Raw genomic sequence first — 23151 nt, forward strand, 5'->3', positions numbered from 1 at the left:
CGTAAAAGTATCTCATCCTAAAAGAAGCGAAAGATACAAGGGATCCCCTAATTGTGAATCTAGGTCTAAAAAGAACCGCTAAATCCCATGACGCCTCAGGGTAATTTAAAGCTTCAAGGTACAGTGGAGTTCTTGGAGGCACTTCTTTATATATTATACTTTGGATGCATCAGTGTCTGCATTATTTAGAGACAGACAGTACCAAATATATTATCTAGTCATACACAGAAAGACCCCCAAAAAGGAAGTGAAACCACAGTAAGAACCATTGCTTTAAAAACCCAACCTAGCCTGAAATAGGGACATTAATAGTTTTGAATCAAATATACTTCTGCATCTAATATCCTTCGTTTTGCTGAAAACATTTATATCCAAGGGATATCATAAGCAGTGCTGCCAGGCCATTGTATGGGTAAGTCATATGTCCAAGAATTTGGAGAAAACAAGGACAGCCAATGCTGAGGTAAACACTCACCTCGCTCATTAATTTACAAGAAGTCCCACCATTGGATCTAGCTGCTTTTAGCTTTCCTTTGTGCTACATTTTCTTTCTTGCTCCTAGTAGATTTCTTGAGCATAAATAATTGTAACTTTTCTAAAGAATCAGAGGTCTAAAATTCAGCATCCACAGATCTGCTAAAGTATAGTCTTCCAAGACCTTCAGTGTTTAAATGAAGGGGAAAAAAATTGCAAGAAGAGCTATAAAAACAACTACCCTTTGTTTAGTGAAAGAGTTTTACATACCAAAGTAATCAATAAATGATCTGTGTGACCTTCACAGCCTCTGTCTCCTTCCCTTTCCTGGGAGTTCAGTGGGTACAAATCAGGTCCCTGTCACATATCCAGGATTCCCATTCTTTTCCTCCTTTTCCTTGCTTTGAGTTTTTTCTTCTCTCTAAACTACTTGGTAGAGAAGAAACCTTTTTAAAGTGGCTGTTATCAAGCAGACGACCCTTGATCATCTTTACTTTGTGATCTGTTCCATATTGATGAAAATTGCAATCAACAGAAACATTTTTTTAAAAAGGGCAGTGGCTTTAGAATTCAAAATTGTGAAAAATAAATAAGAATTAAGTTTAAGCCATTTTTTCAACAAAGGTGTTTGTCTTTGAAAAAGTTATAAGTTTCATAATATATCTGGATAGACCTGTTCTCTAGACCTACCCATCTTTTCTCTCAGAATGCAAAATTTTTCCATTGCTAGCACTGTGCCAAGAGCCTGGAATTCTACTCAGAAAAAGTCTCAGAAAAAAGAGGCAAGGATGCAAGTAGTTTTCCAATAGAAATGAAATTTGCAGTGTGATAAAAGTATATGCAAGGAGTTCACAATCTGAAGCCAGTATGCATAAAGTGTAGATACACACATTCCCTATGGAAAGCTTTAAAAGCTCTGCAGGAGCTGCAAATAGCAGTGAGGCCTAAAGCAAAGCCAAGGAACACTTGGAACTTCTGAGAAACTGAATGTCAACACAATATCATTTATGAAAGTATGCGGTAAATTCTGAGAAGCTGCCTCGCAAGTCTCAGTTCAACCTATGACTTTAGCAGGAGCTTAATTGGTTTTCCTGCTACCCTTCTTCTTGAGCTGGTTCTATTTTGACCATTGAGTGAAAAGCAACAGCCAGTGTAAATCTCCTAATCCGTCACTCATGACATTTAAACAGACTGAGTTGTCGTGAACAGCGTGACTCAGGTTAAATTTCCATTAAATATTTCCCTACTTTAATTATTTTTTCAATGAAAGCTGACACTAGTAACACAAAAAAAAAAAATCCCATCATAAGCAGGCAAATAGGCTGGAACTCTATCACAAAGCTGTCATTAGGCACAGTGAAGAATTCACAATCAGGTGATATTCTGTGGTCACTCATCAACAGAAGAAAACTCATCATATTTAAAGGCTCATCTTTTTGATTTGTATGAATTCCTGCTGAATGTGACATAGTTTATCAAGTAGTTAATACTGGAGTTCAGTAGAACCAAAGAACTCTGAAAATTTCAGATGGCAGAAAAGCAATGCAGCACAAAGATTAGTGTCAAACAAATATTAGTTTTATCTATATTAGAGCAAATAATTCCAGGTATAACACATCCTGCAAACATGTGAGAATAAACTTAATATTCATACTGCGATAGCAAAAGAAATAAGAGAGCCTGCACATACAAAAGGACTGTTAATAGCTTTAAATTCCAGCTTGGTGCATGAAATAATCACATGCATAAATCCACTCCTACTCAGTATAACAGCCCACTGATATTAAAACACATTCTGGAAACCATTCACTTCAGTGGTCTGAACACCACAATTATCACACTAAAATAGGCGACTAATGAATTGGGTACCCTTGTGGCTACTCCATCACAAAATCCTAATAGCATCAGTGATTTAAATGCCATTATGAAGAGAGATAGCTGAAAAATCTGGGCCCCATTCATTTGCATAGTAAGTATTAGACTATAAAATGTTATTTTCTCATCATTATTAGCTAGTAAATAGGTACTTGTTCTCTTTGTATGTAGCTGCTACTGTTTTCAACCTCTGGAGTAATGCCAGAAAATAAATTCAAATAATTTGCAACTGCAGGAGAAATTACTAAATAACTATAATTATTATAAGAAAAACACAAAGCCTTACAGAATCATAGCAATTACAAAACATAGACAATTCATGAATATTTCCTTTGGTTGGAATGAAGAACATCCAATATATTGACATCTGATAAAATATATAAACTAGTAAAAAATTATTCAATGTGACCAAAATCTGTGCTTAATTTTATAAAATGTGATGACACAAAAATTAGACAAGACACTAAGCAAGCTCCTTCTACTGCATTCCACTTTATCAGAAATACCCTGAACAAATTTTGAGGCAAGAGGCTGAAAGTCTCAGCATTTTTCATACGTAGAGAGAAGTCTTTTGTTTTCTAGTTCATGTGTCACTTAAATTATCAAACATGAAGGAAAGAATAAGCTAGTTTAGAATATCTAGAGATGTGGCCAAATCTCTGGGAGATACAGGGAATGGGAAAATCTTTTTGAGGAAACTGGCAATCTTTCCTTGCCAATAAATACAAACACAGCCCTTGAAGAACTTTGGGGAGTTTTTAAACCTCTTTAACTCATAGGATGGACATAACCACAGTCATATGAAGGGAATACAGATAAGAAGTGGTACTATAGTCTCTCCATCATCTGACATATAAAGTGTGCCACAAGATGCTAAACTTGAGTTCTGATGCCTCTTCCAAGTGCTTCTCTTCTCTCAGAAGGCCTGTGAACCCCTAAAAAATAACACATCTCTAACTGAAGCAAAGACAATACAGGCAACAAAAGGGAGATCAGCAAAAGATCAACAGGAGGAGAAAGCAGTAATCTCAGGGTCTATTCAAGTAACCTGAAGATCCAGTCATCTCCCGATTCACTTCAATTTAATCCAATCTTCTTTTGCTTAAACATGGAATTCTACGTACTAAAATATAGTCTTCCTTTTATCCTCCTGAGACATACAAAAAATGCAGGATGATGATTGGTTAAACACATAAAAATCAGACAAGGCACCCATAATAATGAGATAATCTAGAATTATGTCAGCCCAATCCACTTTTGTTTAGACAGGATACAATCAGTTCTTCAGACTGAAATGAGCACAATCCAAGTCATGCACAAACAATTAAAAAAAATTACCTGAGCATATCTAAATTACACAGAGAAAATTTAAGAACAATTTATAAATTTGTCAGTTTTGTCAGAGATGTTGTTGTTTCTTGTAGTAATATAATTGTCAAGGAACATACAGATCTTATAGTCCAACCTCAAGTATCTCTTGCAAAAAGCTATAGTGTCAGGGAACATTTTGACTACACAGCATTTCCTGAATGAATGGGAACATAAGACCTTTTTACTGGTCTAAAACCATAAATAGGAGAATTCATAATGTTGATGATAGTATCACTTAAGAAAAAAATTAAAGTAGAGAATTTGTCTGTTGTTTGGTTGGTTGGAGGGGGTTTTTTGTTGTTTGAATATTCCAGTTAGAGCATCCATTCAGTAATGTATCACATATGCATTGAGAGTTATAGAAAAGTTTTTATTGTGTGCTTAACCTATCAAAAGCATAGTTTTAACTGCTAGAAAAATTCAAACAAGCCCTTCAATTGACTTGTACATGAGCAGGACCAATATCTTCAAGCTAATTCATTCTGCTTCACAGACAGTTCTTAAAAATAGTTATCTATTTCCCTAATGGACTCGTTTTAATCCTCCAGCATGGTTAATGGGTTTTATTCCCTCACAAAATATTATATATGACCATAGAATCTTTTAGTGTCTTGAGCCTTAGTCTACAGGCCTACTTTTCAGAGAGCAGATCAGTCAGCCTAAAAACTGAGTCTGAAGTAAGATTAATTTTTAAAAAAAAAATGCATTAAAACCCACAAGAATTGTTAGTTCTGCCTGTCAACTCCATTTCAATCATTTTTACATGTCCAATTCTGACATTGTGAGAGAAATAGCAGGCAAAAAACCCTAACTATAACTTATCAGGGAAAACACAAAGAAATGTAAGCTATCTTGAGTGATTCTCAACAGCTGCACTTTAAAAACAGAATCAGGACTGCAAGTGCATAAACTCTGATGAAAACAGTGATTTATTTTTAAGTATGTTGTACTTGGAAAATCATTATAAACCAAAACAAGGCAGAACTCAGCAATGGAAAAAGCAGCTAAAAGAAATCCATATGGGCTTCATTTTTTCACATTTTTCCCCCCAGATAAATCCTCTTGCCCTCACTGCTCCTTTCCATGCCCCCGGCTGTATTGATCTACCTCTTGTATTCCTGACACCTTCAACAGACTCCTTAGAGTTGCTTGTCTCTATCCTTCCCTTCCTTAGAACTGATTATCTATCTTCTTGGCATTCAGATACTTTCCAAAATTTCCATAGACATATGCATTCCTATGCACAATCAGGACAAACTCAAATCCTGGGGAAATTAGGTCCCCAAGTGTACTTGCAAATCTGGATATGAAAATCAGGCTGCAAAAACAAGAGGCAACAACACAGCAGTTTAATTTACTCTGCATTTGATTCTGCAGACTGGATGGACAATGTGTCAAAAACTGAATTGGAATTATGGGAGAGATCCAGAAGTACCTTCTCAGGAATCTTTAAGTTAAGGATTGAAATGCCTAAGAAGTGGACATTTGATTCCAGATTGCAGTCCTGGTCACTTGCCTAACAAAGTCTATGAATGTCACAGAAAAAATATCTTCAAAGGGTCCAAAACCCCAAAAAGCGGTGTTTAGAGCCAATAAATGCGGTGAGTAGGATATATGGTAATTACATGTAAAAACAGGTGATGGAACTTCATCTCTCTTCTTTATCAAAAGCACAACTGCCTACCAAGATTCTCCATTTGAAAGTGATCAAGGACAGAAGTCTCCACTGAAGACAGCCATTGTCTCTTGGTCAAAATCCTCTCTTGATTTTGAGTCCGTATAGCTGTCATGCGGAGTTGTGCTCTGAAGCAGACATTGTGGGTGTATTTTAATAATGCTCGAAGAACACGACTCCAGGAATCTTCAGGCATATCCCCGTCTAGCTTGGTGAGAGGTAGTGAAATAAGGGACCTTTCAATCCAACAGACTTTCTTAGTGTATTTAGGGCATTTCTAAGGCTAAAGTAGAGCATAAGCTCACTACTGTTCTCTTAGGAATTTTGTCCACTTCTAAGTCCTATTTTAAACACCAAGCAGGTGTTTCCTATCTTGCCTTTAGAAAACACACTGTGAAATCAATTTCAGTACAGTACACCACCATGGAAAGTCCTTACACCACTATGTAATACGATAGACAGATAAACTACTGTATATCTTCTTTAAAAATAAAGATCTAAGTTGTTTTTGAAAAATAATTATTCTCAAATGTATCCTTTCACGGTGGCTTTGTCAAAGAGTATATACACTGTACAGGATTCGGGGGAGGAAGAGAAATCAACAACTTTCCCCAGGAACAAATTTTGTATGGTATCTCAGTGAACTTTTATTTGTAATTGCAGCCCCCACCTTCACTATTCATGGTATTGCCTATGTAAAAAGAGCCAGCAACTGTCAATCACACAGCCCAGTGAACAATAACCAGGTATACTGTTTCAGAGGAAGAAAACTGAGAAAGACAATAGAGGAAAAGTAATTCTGGCAGAAAGTTAAAGATACAGGGTTTGGTGCTGCTTCCATACCTCAGGAGAAACCTCCCTTCCTGCCAACTTAAAAAACAGCAACAAACTTGCAAACAACAAGAATATAAAACATTTAAAATTTTGGCTTAGCACCATGGTAATAGATAAAAAAGCACGAGGGTATGAGGACAGCCAGTAGGTGCCATATGTTGGGAAGCACAAAACCCTGCATGCAAGGTACTGAGAGACTACAGCCTCTGTTGAAATAATTTGCAGTCGCTTGGGATGACACCTCTGGTTGTGTACTGCCAGCTGTTACACAACACATTCCTGGAATGAGATCAGCATAAATGAGCAAGGCTATCTTTAGTGCGGGACATAATGGGTTATGAATCAGGAGCACTGACGACAAGCTGGTCTCTTTTCTTTAAAAAAAGACATGTTTCCAACGTGTATTAAACACACCACTAAAAGAGTGACTGCAACTTTGAAAATATCACTGCAACCATTTATTCCACTTAACACACCACCTGTATGACAGAAAACAAAAATATGTGAATACAAATGGAAAGTAAAATTCCACCACAGTTAAATATACCACACAGTGAGACCTTTTCATACAACACTATCAGTCAAAATAAGAAATGTCAGAAAACATAACGTCAGTGAAATCTACTAATAAAATTAAATTTTGACAAGGCTGCAGCCAGAGGAGACAGCAATAAAATCTTGGTAAACAATCTTACACTATGTTTTAGAAAATTACCAGAGGAAGAAAATCTAGCACCATTTTTTATTTTTATTTCAGTCGTCAGTATTTCACTCTATTAGAGTTCTTTTTGCAATTAAGTGGAGAATCAAATTAAGGGGGTTAGTCACCTAACTACCTAGTAGGCAGGTGCAATCAAGCGAGTAGGTGACTAAATCCCAAAATATGGCTTTGCAGTTAAACAGCAAAAATAAATTTGTGCTTACAAAATTATGGGTCATCTTTCAAAAACAACCCCCTAGGTTAAGAAGGAAGAAAAAAAAAAAAAAAAAAAAGAGAGAGAGTTCCTTATACTTTCTCTGAGGTTTGCAAAGCAACTGATCCTTACACTTCAGCACCCAAAGGCCTTTAAGTTAGAATGGAATTTTCTGTTAGAATGAAACAAACAAAATAATTTAAAATAAAAGGAACTTTGTAGGACGTTCATCAGTAACAGCTATGTATTTAATCTCCCATATGGATTTATAATTAAACAGATCTGATCCAAGTGAGCCAAATTAATTTACAAACTTGATTAAAACAAAGCTCTAATTGAGGTTTCTCTGTTCTGTGGATGAAGTTATTGAATCACTTTAGACTACGCCAGCACAGATGTAAGGTGCTCTATTTTAAAGCTACCATGCTTATAAAGCCATTATACCCTTTTTTCTTTTCCTTCAAAAGCCCGTGGACAAGTTCAAACACATGAAGCCATCCAATCTGACCAACGTGAACTGGAGGTAGAGAAAAGAACCCCCCTCTCTGTAACTACTTCCACATTTCTGTTGAATCAAAATTATGAAGTTTTACAATGGAGCCAATTATCAAGCCAATTTGGTTGCTTTTTCCTTTCTGGGTCTTTTCCTGAGGTAGGTCTTTAAATTTCTGCCCCTGTTAAGCCTGTGAATTAGTGCAATTTACAGCACTCCTTATGATAACTGAACACGGGCAAAAGGAAGCACAGCCAAGAGATACAGTTTTTTATGTATAGAGGACAAATTACTTTTCACATACTGACTTATAGAAGAATTAAACTACAAGAACACGTAAAAAAATCAGGTTTGTCCTACACTTCATTTCAAAAAAATAGTTTGATATACTTCATTGAAACATAATAGAGAACCACAAATTCATGGTACATTGCATAAGAACAACTATGAATTCTGTAATTCAAAATAGTTAAAATACTTCAAGAGCACAGCTCTCGAGTGGCAGTGAAATGCTTCAACTTCAAAATACTTCTACACTTAAACAAAAAAAGCAGAGATAAATATTTACTGGACAAACTAAAAAGACCAGAACTGGCTCAGGCCTCAGTTCGGCAAACCACCTGTCTATGAATAGCACCAATGCTTTATAAACCAATTTATTGTCATAGCTTTACAAACAAGGCCCAAAACAAGCACAGAATTTTTGCTACATTTGAATAGTCCATTTGGAATATTAAAAACATGCATACAAATGGTGAAACTAGAACTGAATACAAATACATAGTTGATCCTAAAAGCTATTATAATGAATCTTCAAAATTTTGTTCTATATCCTGCAGAACAAGATAAGAGAATATAAAACTAAACAAAATTTCAATTCCGCTAAGAAAAAAGTGAGTTAAAATATATTCATGCCTTGCACATCATTCTTCTGAGAAAAGATTTTGCTTGTCAGACCAGCAAAGCCTAAGGGAATATGCCCTCAAAGAAGTCCTTTTTCCCAAGACGGTTTCTAAAGGAAATGTGCTTGAATCAGAGGGGTTTGGATGCATAAACCTAATAAGGTACAGCTGTATTTTTCCTTTCTCAATAGAAATACATTTAAATCAGACTGAGTACAGTCAATAGTCTAAAGAGGCAGCAAGGATAAGAAAAGTGGCTGTGGCAGACACTTTTAGACTGACTTATGTACAGGGGAAGCTTTAACATAGAGGATAAAGGTGACCAAGTAATATCAAAGTTCAAGCCGGTTCCTTTTAAAAGAACCCTTGAAAAAATCCAAACCACATGAAAATCTAATTTTCTACATATTTGGCTAATATTGAGCAAGCCATTCTTTCTTAAACAGTACACAGATCCTGAAGTGCACTGAGCATGTTAATAAAGCATGTTCACTTCACTGATGGATAAGTGTAAACTGATTGGAAAATTTTGCACCTGAGCAATAAAGAGCTAGTTTCAAAATTATATTGAGACTTTCAAAACTTCCCATAATATTTGATAAGAGTTAAGCTCTCAGACTAGAAGAATTCTAAAATTTCATCATCTCCTGATTATTATTTATAGATTTATAAAAAGGGCTGTAGATTAAAAAGATTGTGCAGCACACAACCTAGTTAACTTTTATTCTGCTTATACGAAAGACACGTCCACTGAATGGAAAATGTAATTGTGACTGCTACATGAAGATCAACTTAACAGTGCATCCACAAAACAGAATGAAAAGCTGATCAATTTTGCAAAGGCTGTTTCACAGCCTTAGAAGAGAGAAGTCCTGGACAGTAGTAAAAGGCAAACTAAACTAGTATTGAAGACAGACAGAAGTAAATTTTTATCAAAAAGGCACACTTTTAATCTTGCAAAAGGTGATCATGGATCATACTGCATGGTATCTCCCGGGTACTTAAATATTCAGCTTATGTTTCATTCCACTGATAAAGACACATTTGGTCAGTTTTTCACATAGTAAGATAGCCCCTACCAGACAAGGATGTTCAATTTTTTTAAAACTCATATTGCTCTAAATTTCCACACAAAATCAACTAATAACAGTATAAAGCAGTGATAGATGCACTAAGAAAAATTCCTTTAAGTCATATGTCATAATGTAGCAACATTTCCTATTCTAAGTGGGGGGAAAACTGTAGGTGTGTAGGTAAGAACAGGAAGATTAGAGATTAAAATATGCTTTTCAATTTTTACTTGAATGTGGGAATACACCTAAATACAATCAATATTTGAATGATCCATAACAGGAAGTACTCAGTTAAAAACAGAGATAGGAGGACAAAATATTCTAGATGAAAACAATTGCAATTACTGTAAGAAAATACTTTGTTTAAAACTTAAATACCATAGTCAGGATTTGAATATTTAATAATTAAAAACCAATTACTGAAAGGCTTTACTCAAATATGAGTAAAAATTGAAGAGCACGTTCAGTTAATTCTGTTGCCACTACCAGCAACATATACTGGATGCATTTATATTGCAACTTAAATTTGGAACAGAAGTGAGCTTTTGAAGCCATCCCCAGTTTCTGTACTGTGGTTCATATATCACAGAACTAAAAGAGTACAGATGAGAGTCCTTTAGATGGAGCAATGCTAGAAAATGTACTCCAACCACTAATGGAGTCCACTGGACCAGATTAGAGAGAGTCGGAAGTGAAACACCCTGAAATATAGATAGTGTGAACATCAAGCTCTCCACACAAACTGTTTCCTTCCACAAATGTTGAGTGGTTTTTGCCCTGCAGTGCTTAGCACAGCCATTACAATCACTTTTTAGACCACAAATTATGCCTACTGTCACATGCACTTGCTTTTAAGTACTGCAGTGTAAACTGTACAAACTGCACTGAACCTGTTACTCATTCCTGCTCTTTGGAATCTGGACTTAAAGAGCTCTTGGTCTCCACAGCCCCAGGTAGACAGATAACCTGCTGATGCTACACTTCTACAAATGTAGTCAAAGAGCATAAACAACACTCATTCCGAAATCGGCAACAACACTCTTCTCACACTCACCATTTAACTTTCCAGGACTGACTCAAACACTTTTGCAGCTGTACAGAGAAGTGGCTGGCAGAACTGCTTGAGGTGGGACTAGCAAAATGTGCATGAGAAGTTCCGAAACAATGGTACCATCAGACATGAATGCCTGAACCTAGTAGAGCTTCCCTCAAATGCCATGTGGCCCCCTGCACAAAATTCAGGCACGAGGGTAAGCTCCAAAACAATTCACGGAAAGATAAGGGCAGATATGGGTATCTTCACTAGTTCTTTAGAGGAAACTGTTTTGTTCACTAACTACTTGAAAGCTGCTAATGTAGGTAGAATGAATGACAAGGTTCGAACCAAAGCTCAGCTTGTGTTTTCAGGTATTGAAACATTTTCTTAGGGGCCTGAAGTGAGTAGTCAAAATACTCACTTCGTGCTTGATGCAAAGTGCATTTAATTTAAAAGACAACCTATCAGTGGTATGAATGATCTTGAATTTATTGGTGTTACAATATACTAACCAATAGCAATATTCAAAATCTATAATTTAAGAAAATATTATGCCATCTACTTTCACTATACTGAATAGTGAAGTCAGTGGAACAAAACTCTGATCTATAGATTCACTGGAGACAGTAGAAACTTGTCTTCCCTTTTTATCTTTTTAAAATGCTAGATATCTAGTAGGGTTGACCTTTGGAGAAGGCAAAAGTGTGCTTCTTTCTAAATCTAATAGATTAAGTGAATAACCTGAATATTTGGATAAACATTCCAATTAAATATGAATAGCTCTACATAAATCTTACACAGATCCTGATTCTGAATTCAAAACTACACAGTCACAACCTTTAAATAATAAATTGTACCTGAAATAACTCAGAAGTTCATTTCAGAAGAGATTTAAAAGGTTCATAATTTAGTAAGACACTTTTGTTTAAAGTTTTAATGAATGATATATAAGATACTGGCAGCTTTGCATCATTCCACTGCTCTGAGCTCGATAGAATTTAAGGGACGTAAGCAGGGGGACACATATTTCAAGTCACATAAGCAAAAGGAGTGTCTTACACACGTTTAGCATTGTTTTCTTTATTTTACCACATGCTTAGTAATGTACTTGGCTAAACATACTTTCAGGTTTCAAGTACACCATTGAAGCATACTACAGATCTTGGCATATCCTCCAAAGGTAGAAAAGCTTATATTTTCTCAAAAATAATGATTCCACCTTCTAGTGGAATGGCAGGTGGAAAGAGGTGTCATGTGACAGGGCAAATGGATATGAACAGGTAGGAGAGATGGATATTTTTCTGGGAGAAAAGAGGTTCACAAAAAAAAGGAACGTCTATACAGAGATTCTTATGGAAAGTTTTGTCAGTTATTTTATATCTGTACAGAGCAAAGGTCTCTTGGTATCTCTATAATGATGAGCCTGTTAATTCTACTTTAAGCATGGCCTGCCAAGAATAGTCTCCCCTGAAACTGTTACTTATGACAAAATCAGGCAACAAGCATTGCCTAATGTATATTGCAGATTTTAAAATACATCTCATTTGCTGTAAAAATAGAGAACAAAGCACATCACCATGGATATACAATATGAACAATAATACATATCTAGCAAAATCACATTCCAAAGACCTAAAATGGCTTTTAAAAGCCTACCTTAGGAACTCAAATTCAACTTCTATTTTTCTGTGCAAGCAGATAATAGTGACCAGATAAACATGAAAGACCTGCTTTCAAAGAGTTAGCAGAATATGTCACTGGGAGTTAAGAAAGAGCTCCCTCCACCTTCTTTGTCTTCTTTTGGGACATAAGAACCAATTACGTTTCAAAGCTGCTATTCTGAAAATTAGAGACATTAGCATTTAGGTTGCTTTTTGCAACTAAAAAAAATAAAATAAAAAATAAAAACACACCACCCAAACCGAAACCTTTATAAGCTGTGTCTCCCACAACTACAGGGTACTACTCAGCAGGTAAACCATGAAAGATGACTACTTTGAGAAGTACTGAAACCAACCACAGATAATTCCAAGACCAAATAACCATCGGAAAAAAAAAATCATTTGTTTGAAATAGTGATTTAGGTAGATGATTTTGAGAATTAGGAAACTGCTTACAATACCTAATTTACCTTATATTAATGTTTTAATTCCTATATAAACTTCAATTGTTACCATCTTTTCCACAAATGCATTCCTACCGTTTTACAGAATTAAGTTTGAAAACTCTTTCTGATTTTCTAGACTGAGTTTCATGGATACTTACTATTAGTTACCTACTTTTTTATTTCTTATTACAATTATATTATATAATACTCTCACCTCTCTTCTGTGATTCTGCAGATCAGCTTCACACGCAACCTTGTGAGGGGTACCTCTGGAACAGCTTGAGCCAATGCCCTTGCTACCTTATTTGTAGCTTCCTATGTGTAAACTCCTGCTCATAACAATTAGTTCTCATTCACACTTCTGGAGAAGTTCAGGAATACAACCTAGCGGAGAATGATTGTTTTGAGCAATAAGAACTGAGTGGCAATGCTCAGCTCTGCAGGGAACCCTGATAGCTATTGACCTAAACTGCTTAAGAAATGGCCCTGAATTTAAAAGAAGAAACAAACTGATAGTAAAAACAGATAAGACAAAATTCAATTAGGGGAAAACATACTCTAATAATTGAGCAAACTATTGAAATCTTGCATTTATTTCAACTACCTTTCTCTAAATGTAATATAGTAAATATTAAATGCCACTTATGACTGTTCATTAAAACTCAGGAACACACTGAGAAACAGTTACCTAAATCTTCTGAATGAAACCCAGACTACAAAATCACAGAGCAAACATCATATCTGGACAGAAAATCCAGCAGTCCTGATCACCTTCACCTTCATAACTACCAATAATTGCTAGAACCTTCGACATCTCTACTGAATATTACAAGCTCAAGCAAAATTACTCCAAGACTGGAGAAAAAAAAAAGAAAGTGGGAGTAGAAGGGGTATCACTTCAAAACAAAGCTGATCAACAGAAAAAAAAAAAATCTGAAATACAGATCTTAAGAGTTGTCACCTAATGAGAAAACAAACCAATTTTGGCTAAACAGTCTGTTTTCCAGTTGGTCTTTGTGTTCGAGATCACAATAATGGTGTATTACACAACTGTAAATATCAAATATTGAGGATCCAGAAAAGAAACTCTGAAATACAGGATGTGACACAGGACTTTTAGTCAGTGCATAATTGTCAGAACACTACTTCAGAAAGCAAAAGAAAAAACAAGTTTTTTTGTTTAGTCCCATTTACTGTTATTATTTTTTTTAGTCCCATTTATTGTTATTACACATTATTACACTATCTGATATTGTGTTTATCATATAGCCTCTCTGCAAAGTCCTGTTAACAAAGGGAAAAGAAAAGAAAGAATGGCATTTAATTTTAGACCATTCCAGACTGATCTCTAGTCCTTGCTCAGACATCTGGAATTCACCCAGAATAAAAATTGTATTTTAGAGAAAACGAACTAACACAGACCTTCAACATTTGTTATCCTAAAATTTAGCTGTTGGCTATAAATATTCCAAAATGTTAAAACTGCTGCTCAAGGGTATTTTATGTGTTGGCTTAGCTTTGTGTTCGTTATGAAGTCTTGACCTATTCTCCATTTGACAAAACCAAGCAAATGCTAAGGAGAATAGGAGAAGCAGCTGTCCTAATATGACATTTCTTTCAGGCTTACAACTAATTTTACTCCAAGAAGGACCAAATACAGCTGACATAGAAAGACCAGAGGGCGTTTTCACTTTGCCTACTATACTCCCTTGTGAGTCCAGTGAGACTGCATATGCTTGGCAGTGCACAAGCTTAAAAACTTTGTTGGATTAGGTCCTCTGTCCACAATTTTAGAGCTGTGAGAAAATTGCCAGGAAAAAGCCTAAATGAGTTCTGGCACAATGGACTGCAAACACAAGAATGAAGAGACTCCCCATCATACACAAACCACCTTCTATGGCATAAAAATAAACTAGTACTTCTTGCACTGGTTCATTAGGTAAGAGAACTTTGAATAACTTTACAATTACACTTAATAAGGCATACCACACAATTTAAAATCTATTAGCATTCTAGGGTCTTTTCTCAATGCTCCTACTTAAGGGTTTGATTGTGCTTTAGCTACTGTGACAGCACAGGCCACAGCTATGGCCTGCTGCCATAGGGATGTTCATGCTCTCCTCCCTGCATCATGATGCACATACCAACCTCTCCCACAGCAGTTTTGCAGCTGTGGACACAGTTACAGCTCACTGATCCCACAGTAAAGATAGGAACCTCTCCTTCTGATGGTCTAACTGTATGGATAAAGATAAAGGTTAGAAAAATAGCAGCTTGAAGCACATTTTGAGATTTCAATCCATTCAGCTCCATAAAGCTGCCTTGCTACCTGGTCATTATAAATAGTGCTGGCACCAGTGACTGGAGAAACACTTGGTGGCTGAGGGGACGAGAGCATAAAGCCACAGCAACTTCCCCACTGTAGGCTGTAGCTTGTTCGGATACAACCAGTCTAGTTTTGAGTTAGCTACCCCAGGTACCGCTGGCAGCCTAGCTCTGCAGAAATCATCTTTTCAGGCATGTTTTGAAACAGGTCTGAGGAACAGTAGCAGTGATAGCTTGTTTTTAATGCTGCTAGCTAGCCCGGCAGCCCAGAGGAAAGTGTGCACGTGTTTTTAATCATGCTTTTCACAATTATAAGCTTTACCAAATTATGGCTAAAGGGGAGAGAACTAACTCCCGTGTGATGGGGTACATTTAATTTCTACTGTGCTATTGTCTTCTGTTCCCTGCTCTTACCTTGCTCCTTTTTCATCTTTCTCACCAGCAATGACAGCAGTTGCCAAGCTCAAAATGACAAATTGTTAGTACTCATAAACATGAAAAAAATATAACATTTTCTGGAATATACACAACAGAATAAAGCTAGCTTGATATAGAGAGCCACAGGAGCCCTCTGACTCTGTCTAACTGCATATAATTTTACTATTTCTTACTCCTAACTTTTCCATTTAAGGTTTTCTTGAATGGGATTGAGATCAAATCAAAATCCAAGTTACAACATTTTACTAAGGCTATTTTCCAGAAAACAAACTTAGCTTCTAACTTCTAAAGTAGTATTCTCCAAGGTGCTAATACATAGCTGGGGTACTGCACACAGACCATCACTCTGTCCATGACACTCAAGGTATTAGATCTGAAGACATCTATGAGACAAAATACATTCAGAAAAAAATAAATCACTGATTCAATCCAATTATGAACATGAAGGCAAGGGCCATCTACAGGGCAAGGGCCCTAAAGAAATTTTAAAGACAACTAAATGAAGAGTTCAGGTTTTATTAAATAGTATCTTATTTGCTAGATAGTAACTACACAGTGAGCTGAAAAGCTACGTAGCCTACCACTGCCACAAAATGTTTTACTCTCTTTAGAAACTGAGCAAGCTAAGGAACTACAGGGTTTCTCTTGTGGTTTACCTTGTCCTGTGAGGCAATGTGGGCTGTAAAATAACATGATATAAATAAAAGAAATGTGTCTTCATTAAGTGATATAATGCATTTGTTTTGGGGGTACCATGAAAGGAGTCTGACCCAGCTCTAACACCACTCTAAATATCATATCCTGTTCTGATTAATATTTTGGAAATCTTCTTTCTATTTTTCCTTTTAAAATAGAACCAAGCTTTAAAAACAAAATATGTCCTAAGAAATACAAACTATTTTTGCTTCTAGCCTATGTTACCAAAGTCCTAAACTTATACAGCCTTGTGCACTGACCTACTGCTTAGTAACCCTGGTGGATGGGTACAGACATACACTAACACAGGCTAGGAAGACACACCTGCTTCATGCACTGCTTCATGCAGCAGGAGTACATCCAGTTGTATGTTCCAGTCGTTATTACAAAATTCAGCACTTGCCCTGTTTTTCATTCATTCCAACTTCAGCCTCATATCGTACTTTTGAAAACATTTTGGTACAGTTAATACTAAGTTGGTGAGGTTGACACCCAACCACAGGAAGACATAATTATCCTAACAGGTGAAATAGCTGAGAGGATACTCTGTGGAATACAACAATACAAAAAAACTCAGAATGAGAATGTGCTTAGCAGAGATGGCTGATAAATATTTGATGAGGCTGACAAAATAACTGCTTACCTCAGGGTGAGTTATAAGCACTGCATTGTTGGAACTGTTGATTTTAAAAACAAGAGCTACTGCTCTGCTGTTGCTTGTCTTTTTTGTGGAAATCATCCTAAGTGTAATATTGTTTAGTTCCAGGGTACTAAACAATTCCTTAACAAAGTCATCCAATCACCCTCATCAGTGTGGTGAACTTGAATCAGTTCTGGAAGCCTGACTTTTGAATTCTGCCATTACAATTGATCTGCCCCTTGATCAGTAAGCATCAGAAGACCTGCATTAACTACAGTCAAAGTGTCAATAATTACTGCATTTAATTCTCCAGTTAAGTTAAAAATAGATAGATTCAAGTATTAGGTACAATGTAGTCACATGTGCTGCATCTCACAACCACAGGCAATGAGAACCAATTGACGAATCAAGGAGTTCATGACAGTCTAACGGCTATGATGGTTGTGACAGCACACAGGGATGGGGCCACAAAAGATACTGCTTTTAAAAGTAGAATGTGGATTAGGCATACGTTCATCCTGGAGAAGTGAGTGGAGAATTTAAAAAGTGTGGAAGAGCTCTTAACACTATGGCATACAAATGTAAAATAAGAATTTTAGTGTCCATTTTAAGTAACCAGTTTTAAGAACTACAGCCAGCAAGACCAAAATGCTTACTGCTCCAGCAGACCAAAGTGAGAAAAAATTTTATCTACAATAGTCTACTGGGATCTGGGGTACAAGCCTCTTCTGAGACATATCAATACCAGCATCACACTATCACCTACCTGTACAAGCATGGCAATCACATTGGCTCTATAGAACAGCTGTGAATAGTAGAACTTTGATGGTGCAGTAGCACCATTTTGACTATTTCATTCTAATAATTAAGAGGAAAAACATATGATTTTAACCCCAGAAATATTTCAATACTATTCACAATATTATTTAACTAAGATGAAGTGAACTAGCAATATACATCATCCATATTACCAATAATATCCATTCTGTGACAATTCAAAGCTCTAGCTAAGCTCCAAAGTGGCTTATAATGGCACTGATAATTTCCACAAAATGACATGGAAAACATAATTGCAGTTCCAGTAACACTCTCCAACAAAGAGCATGTGGGAATGTGCTCCCTCTTTTGAGGCGTGTCAGCAGTTCTTTAAATGAGAATCACTGTTTCCATTCAAATCCCATATTTTTAAGGGGGTTGCAGAGTCAGCCCTCAGGGAGAGAGAACTGATCTTAGCAGTTTCAGGTGCTTTCATGCAATCCTGTATCTCAAAAACAGTCCTTTTTTCTAAAGAACGTTTAAGCCATTAGCTCATAATATGGATGGCTGCCTTCTGGAACGATGAGGGGAGAAAGGGGCACAAGACACTAAAATTACTTCTAAAAGAAGATATTTTGGAAAATAACCTCTAACACCTCCACAATGTCATTTTTTTTTTTTCCAGCAAACAGTTCCTAAAGATCTAGAGTTAATCTCCATTTGGTGGCCAATGTTGACAAGCTAGAAAGTGAGTCTTGGCATTTTGTATAACCTGGAAAAAAAGACCTGGAAAACCATTTTAAAGGCTCGTCCTGGAATTAACAAACTAAAACTCTTCTGATATATCAAACGATTACAAAAATATTAACTTGAGGGTTCTAAAAAAGGTAGTGAAACCGTTTTAGGACAGAAGTAACCCTTACTAAGTGTAATCTGACTTTTACGTAAAACGTAAGTCATACAATTCCAATTTTCTGCATCAGAAAAAAGCCTCCTTGGAGTGCTCAATGAGTTTTTGGGAATTCCTGAAATTTGCAATACCAGTTTTCAGCAGTAGAGGAGATCTTACAGTGGAGTGCTTGGCTCTGTTTTGTGCTATTGAGTGCCTCTGATTTAATTACCTCTTTTATGCAAAGATGGATGGCAGAAGCCAAAAGTGTCTGTCTGCCAACTGTGTTGTCCAGGCTATGAAAACCTGAGCAGGATTCAATATGCCTGGCAGTATCTAAATTCTTCTTGGCTTGGAATGTTGAGCAGGCATTCAAATAATACATGGATGAGTTCCTCTGTCCTTTTATTCTCTCTCTCTCTCTCTTCTTTTTTTTTTTTTTTTTTTTTTTAATAACACCTCATTAGAAACCAGAACAGCATGAAATGTTTATAGTTCTCAAAAACTGACATGAACATACAGGAACCATTAATATCTAACACAAATAAACAAAGAATCAACAGCAGAATGGAAATTTTATAGATACTATTCTATAAGGTCAAGAAAGTAATACAGATGTCTGTGTACAGATATCTCACAAACCAACAAAGATCTGACAAAAGAAGTGAAGCCAGGAATAATGCACTAATCCAAAGAATGTATGAAATTCAAAGCTATCCATGTTCGGAACAAAAATTATGATTTCCCAATTAAACAAAAAACTAGGTACCAAAATTTCTGTTGAAGAACTTGAGAGTCAGTAATGCATTAGGTAGCTGAACATGCGCTGAGAAACAAGCTTTACAGAACATTCAGTGAAAAGATTTCACGCCAGCTAAAGCAAACAGTAGCCAGCAGTTTAAAACCACGAGAAAAAGTACAAAATGCTGGGCATATTTGTAGTGTGCATTTTGAATGACAACACTTGTTGCAGTGGAGGAAATAACTAGTGTAAGGAAACAAAAGCAACACAAGAAGTCTTTTAAACACTCATAAGGAAAATGGACCAACACAGATGAAAAGTAAGCAGCCGCAAATAACAGATAACTCTGACTAGTTTCTTTCCTGCCCATCTTTACTTGCAGAAGACAAGTGTGTGAATGAATCCTAGCGACAGATAATCATCTACTTTTCTTAAGGTCATAGTTATGCAAGAAAACTTTCAAGGAAATATAAAAACCAACATTCAGTCACAAAAAAACCTTTTAAACTTGTCTCTTTTTTTATTCCTTCCACTGTGCTACAATTCCCCTTTCTTGCCTACAAAACCTAATCATAATTCCAAACCTAATCATAATTCTTTAAAATGTGTTTAGATTTGATTTTTAGGGTTGTTTCATATTTAGCAGGCCCCCTCTTCTCAACCTATCTTTTGTGTTCCTTACCTTCCATTTTCCGTCAGGATTTCTCACATTCAGGTCTTGTTAAAAATAAGGAAAGGCTTTTTGCTAGATTCCAGAAAGCTTAGGATATGGTCATGAATATGTTGTTATGCCTTGTATCACTCTTTGCTGCTCCCTAACTGCAATATAGCAACCTTTTGCTAATAATTTTAAGAGTGCCTTTGAATTCTCTCTTCATTAAAAGCAAAACAAAGCACTTTACACAAACAATTCTTTCTATTGAAGCCACCAAATTTGAAGGAAAAGTGTCAGGCTCTCTATACCATTACTTGTTCATCTCCTGCTTCTTTTCTGTGATGTCACAGCAAATTCTGAGACAACCCACAAAGCAGTGTGAGGTAGTCCTCAGTTCTTTGTTACACTGACAGTCATGAAACAAAGCAGAATTAATCAGAGGCTTTTTTTAACCTCTGAATGAAAACATTTTGTAAAACACTACACCATCAGTTGGTATGGGGCAAACACGCAGACTGATCTCTTTACTCACTGCAGTTGGCAATATACATTATAATACAGTACAATCTGCAAATAATAGAACATACATAAGACTTGCTGTGTTCTCATTTGCTATATTACATTTCAGAGGAGATGTGTATACAAGCTCCTGCTAAAAGAGAAACCACACTTCATTTGGTATTGACTTAATGAAGGAATTCTCACATTAATCTCTTAAGCTGTACTTCTCTTTAGAAAAACAGACTCTGTGGAAAAGAAAACCTCCATAAATCTCTTCAGCTCTCTCCAGAAAAATAGCCTTTTTGTAGCCCAGTGATTTTCTTTGCACCTTTTCTTGTGGAAACAATTAGCTTAGCAATTTTAAAGTATTAGGTGGGCCCAGCTGCAGGCTCCTGGTATCTTTCCTATTGCATAGCAATGTCCATACAGAAAGAAACAAGGATCTAGTCTCATAATACATCAGTGGGAATTACCTAAGGGAGCATCTAATGAGGTTAGGTCTGAAAGAACTTTCACTTACCTGAGGCCATCACAAGTTTCTGCATTTTTGACCATTTGTTTCTAATTCAGGATTCTTTGCTAGCCAATGACCAAACGTGTTGCAACTCACTTGTCAAAATTCTTGAAACTGTACTCAAACTGTCAGCATCACAATTGCCCCTTCAGATGAGCCCTGTTAATTGGGCCTTCAATGATCTTTTTAAAAAAAGTCTGTTGTTCTCTACTCTTGCCACGAGTGTGCAACCAAACTTCAGCTTCAATACTGTAGCCATGAGCAGGTGAAAAGGCTGTGCTGCTGACAGTACTGATTCATTCAGCTGATTGTTTAGAAAGTTCACTATAGGCATGAAATCCCTCTCCAGATAGTATGGACATTTCTTCAAAATTATCTTGAACTTTGCTTAAACATTTCCCTTTTATTTAATCTCATGTACTATACTGTTAATATTACAATTGATTTCTGTCCTATTATACTGTCTATCCTCGAAAAGTGAATTGATTTGCAAATACTTTTGCTGTAATTGGCAAAAACATCAGTATCCAAATTATTACTAGTGCAGCAAATTATGATAATTACAATAACAACAGTAAGGCAATCAGTACCTTAATCATGCAAGTTAAAAATGTAGGGCAGTTATTAGTCCAATATATAAACAATATATGTCTGAGAGAAAATCTTTCACAGACCTGCCTGAGAGTTTTTACAGAAAATTTAGGGACCCTTCAAAACAGATTCCAGGATATGCCTTTCCTTATATATGTAGGCAATAAATAATATTAAGAACAGTATAGCACAAAATAAAAAGATTCAGTGAAGATATAACAGCAATTTATATCCAAATATATACTCTTTGTACAAAGCCAAGTGTTTAAGAGCACTCCTTTCTAAAATCAAATGCATGAAATACTATCATAAAATTTCATCTTATGTCACTTTTTGATGAGCTACTTAGCATATGTAGTTTGCAGTTTCACACAGTTGTGTAGTCTTAGAAAAATTAAGCACATAGATAAATTCAAATGTGTCCCTGGACCTTTTAAAGGAAAATAATCAATCAATTCAATCTTGTTTATTAAAAAGTTAGTGCAACTAAGCATCTTTGTGGGCTGGAACCATGGGATAGTTACTAAAATTGTCTAGGCTATTAAAAACAGCAATCTTTTATCAGAAGAGTGAAGTTGAAAGATACTCTTAAATGGCACCTACAACATTTACATGAACATTGCCATTCAATGATGGATAAAAAGTAACAAAATAAATAAAATACACTAAAGACGTGCAGCTATACAATGCCTGGGTGCAACTTTGGAGGGTGTTCTGAGAATCTAACTCAGAATGTCTTGATTTACTGGACTTTATAGCTCAACCTCACAGTCATCTAAGTATAGCTGCCTGTCTTTTAATCAAAAACAATAAGCCTCAAACTAAAGACAAATAAAAATCTATTTCAATCATGAATATAAATGCTGACACAGTTTTGGTCTTAGATGCTTTGAATATTAAACTATGGAAGTTTATTTACTTTACTAAATATAATCATAGAAGATGAGAACTTCAAAATCTAAACTTAAAGTCATCTAAATATTTGCATGACAGCAACATACAAAGAATTTAACTAAAACAGTGGAAGCACAGTAGCAAATCCAAATGCTAATCTTTTGTCTTTATGCAAGCTTCTCAGAAATATTTGTGTTTAAACAATAAATGTAAATACTGAGCCATACTGCTCTCACAGGAAGAGACAATTACTATGAATTATCATGGCAAAGTCAAGCAAATATTTCCCTTAAATATTAAAGATTTTTTTTGTTCTTGTTTAGATAGATCATTTACAGAATAGGTTTAAGGGATCTTAGATGAAAAATTCTGCCAGGAAAATCAAGTCTTACAAGTTGTGAAAATTCCAATACCTGCGTGTCATCATACTTGACAAATCTGACTCCGGGTGCTGTAAAATCCTGAACAATTAAGGAAATTACAAAGTATTCATGACAATTGTTTCACAGAAAAAAAACAACCAAAGAAACAAAAAATAAAAGGCCAAAACAAAACCAACCAAAAAAACCCCAAAGATACACTTTTTCAACCCAAACATTCTTTTATTCACACTAACTTTTCATGTGCTTTTCCATCAATTTAGTGAAATTAGTCATGATTTATCAGCATAAATCTCTTTACTCTTAAAAATCTATCAGACCCTTTCTGTGTAAAATATTCATTAGGCATATTGGTTAGAAAAGAAGATCCTAGGAA

General features: G+C 35.8%; 1 protein-coding gene across 7 annotated transcripts in view; it reads right to left on the reverse strand.

Moving 5' to 3' along the window:
* BBS9 (Bardet-Biedl syndrome 9) overlaps positions 1–23151 on the reverse strand; it is a 286026-nt gene that overhangs the window by 86153 nt on the left and 176722 nt on the right. Inside the window, exon 23 of one of the 7 annotated variants that reach the window (XM_040068442.2) lies at positions 13087–13138. The exons of the other annotated variants lie outside the window; for them this stretch is intronic. Coding sequence (XP_039924376.1) covers positions 13104–13138 — 35 coding nt within the window. The 3' untranslated portion in view covers positions 13087–13103. Of the gene's footprint in view, positions 1–13086; positions 13139–23151 lie in introns of those variants that run through there. 7 annotated transcript variants of the gene reach the window in all.

This window comes from Hirundo rustica, chromosome 1, assembly GCF_015227805.2.
Source record: "Hirundo rustica isolate bHirRus1 chromosome 1, bHirRus1.pri.v3, whole genome shotgun sequence".
Taxonomy (NCBI): domain Eukaryota; kingdom Metazoa; phylum Chordata; class Aves; order Passeriformes; family Hirundinidae; genus Hirundo; species Hirundo rustica.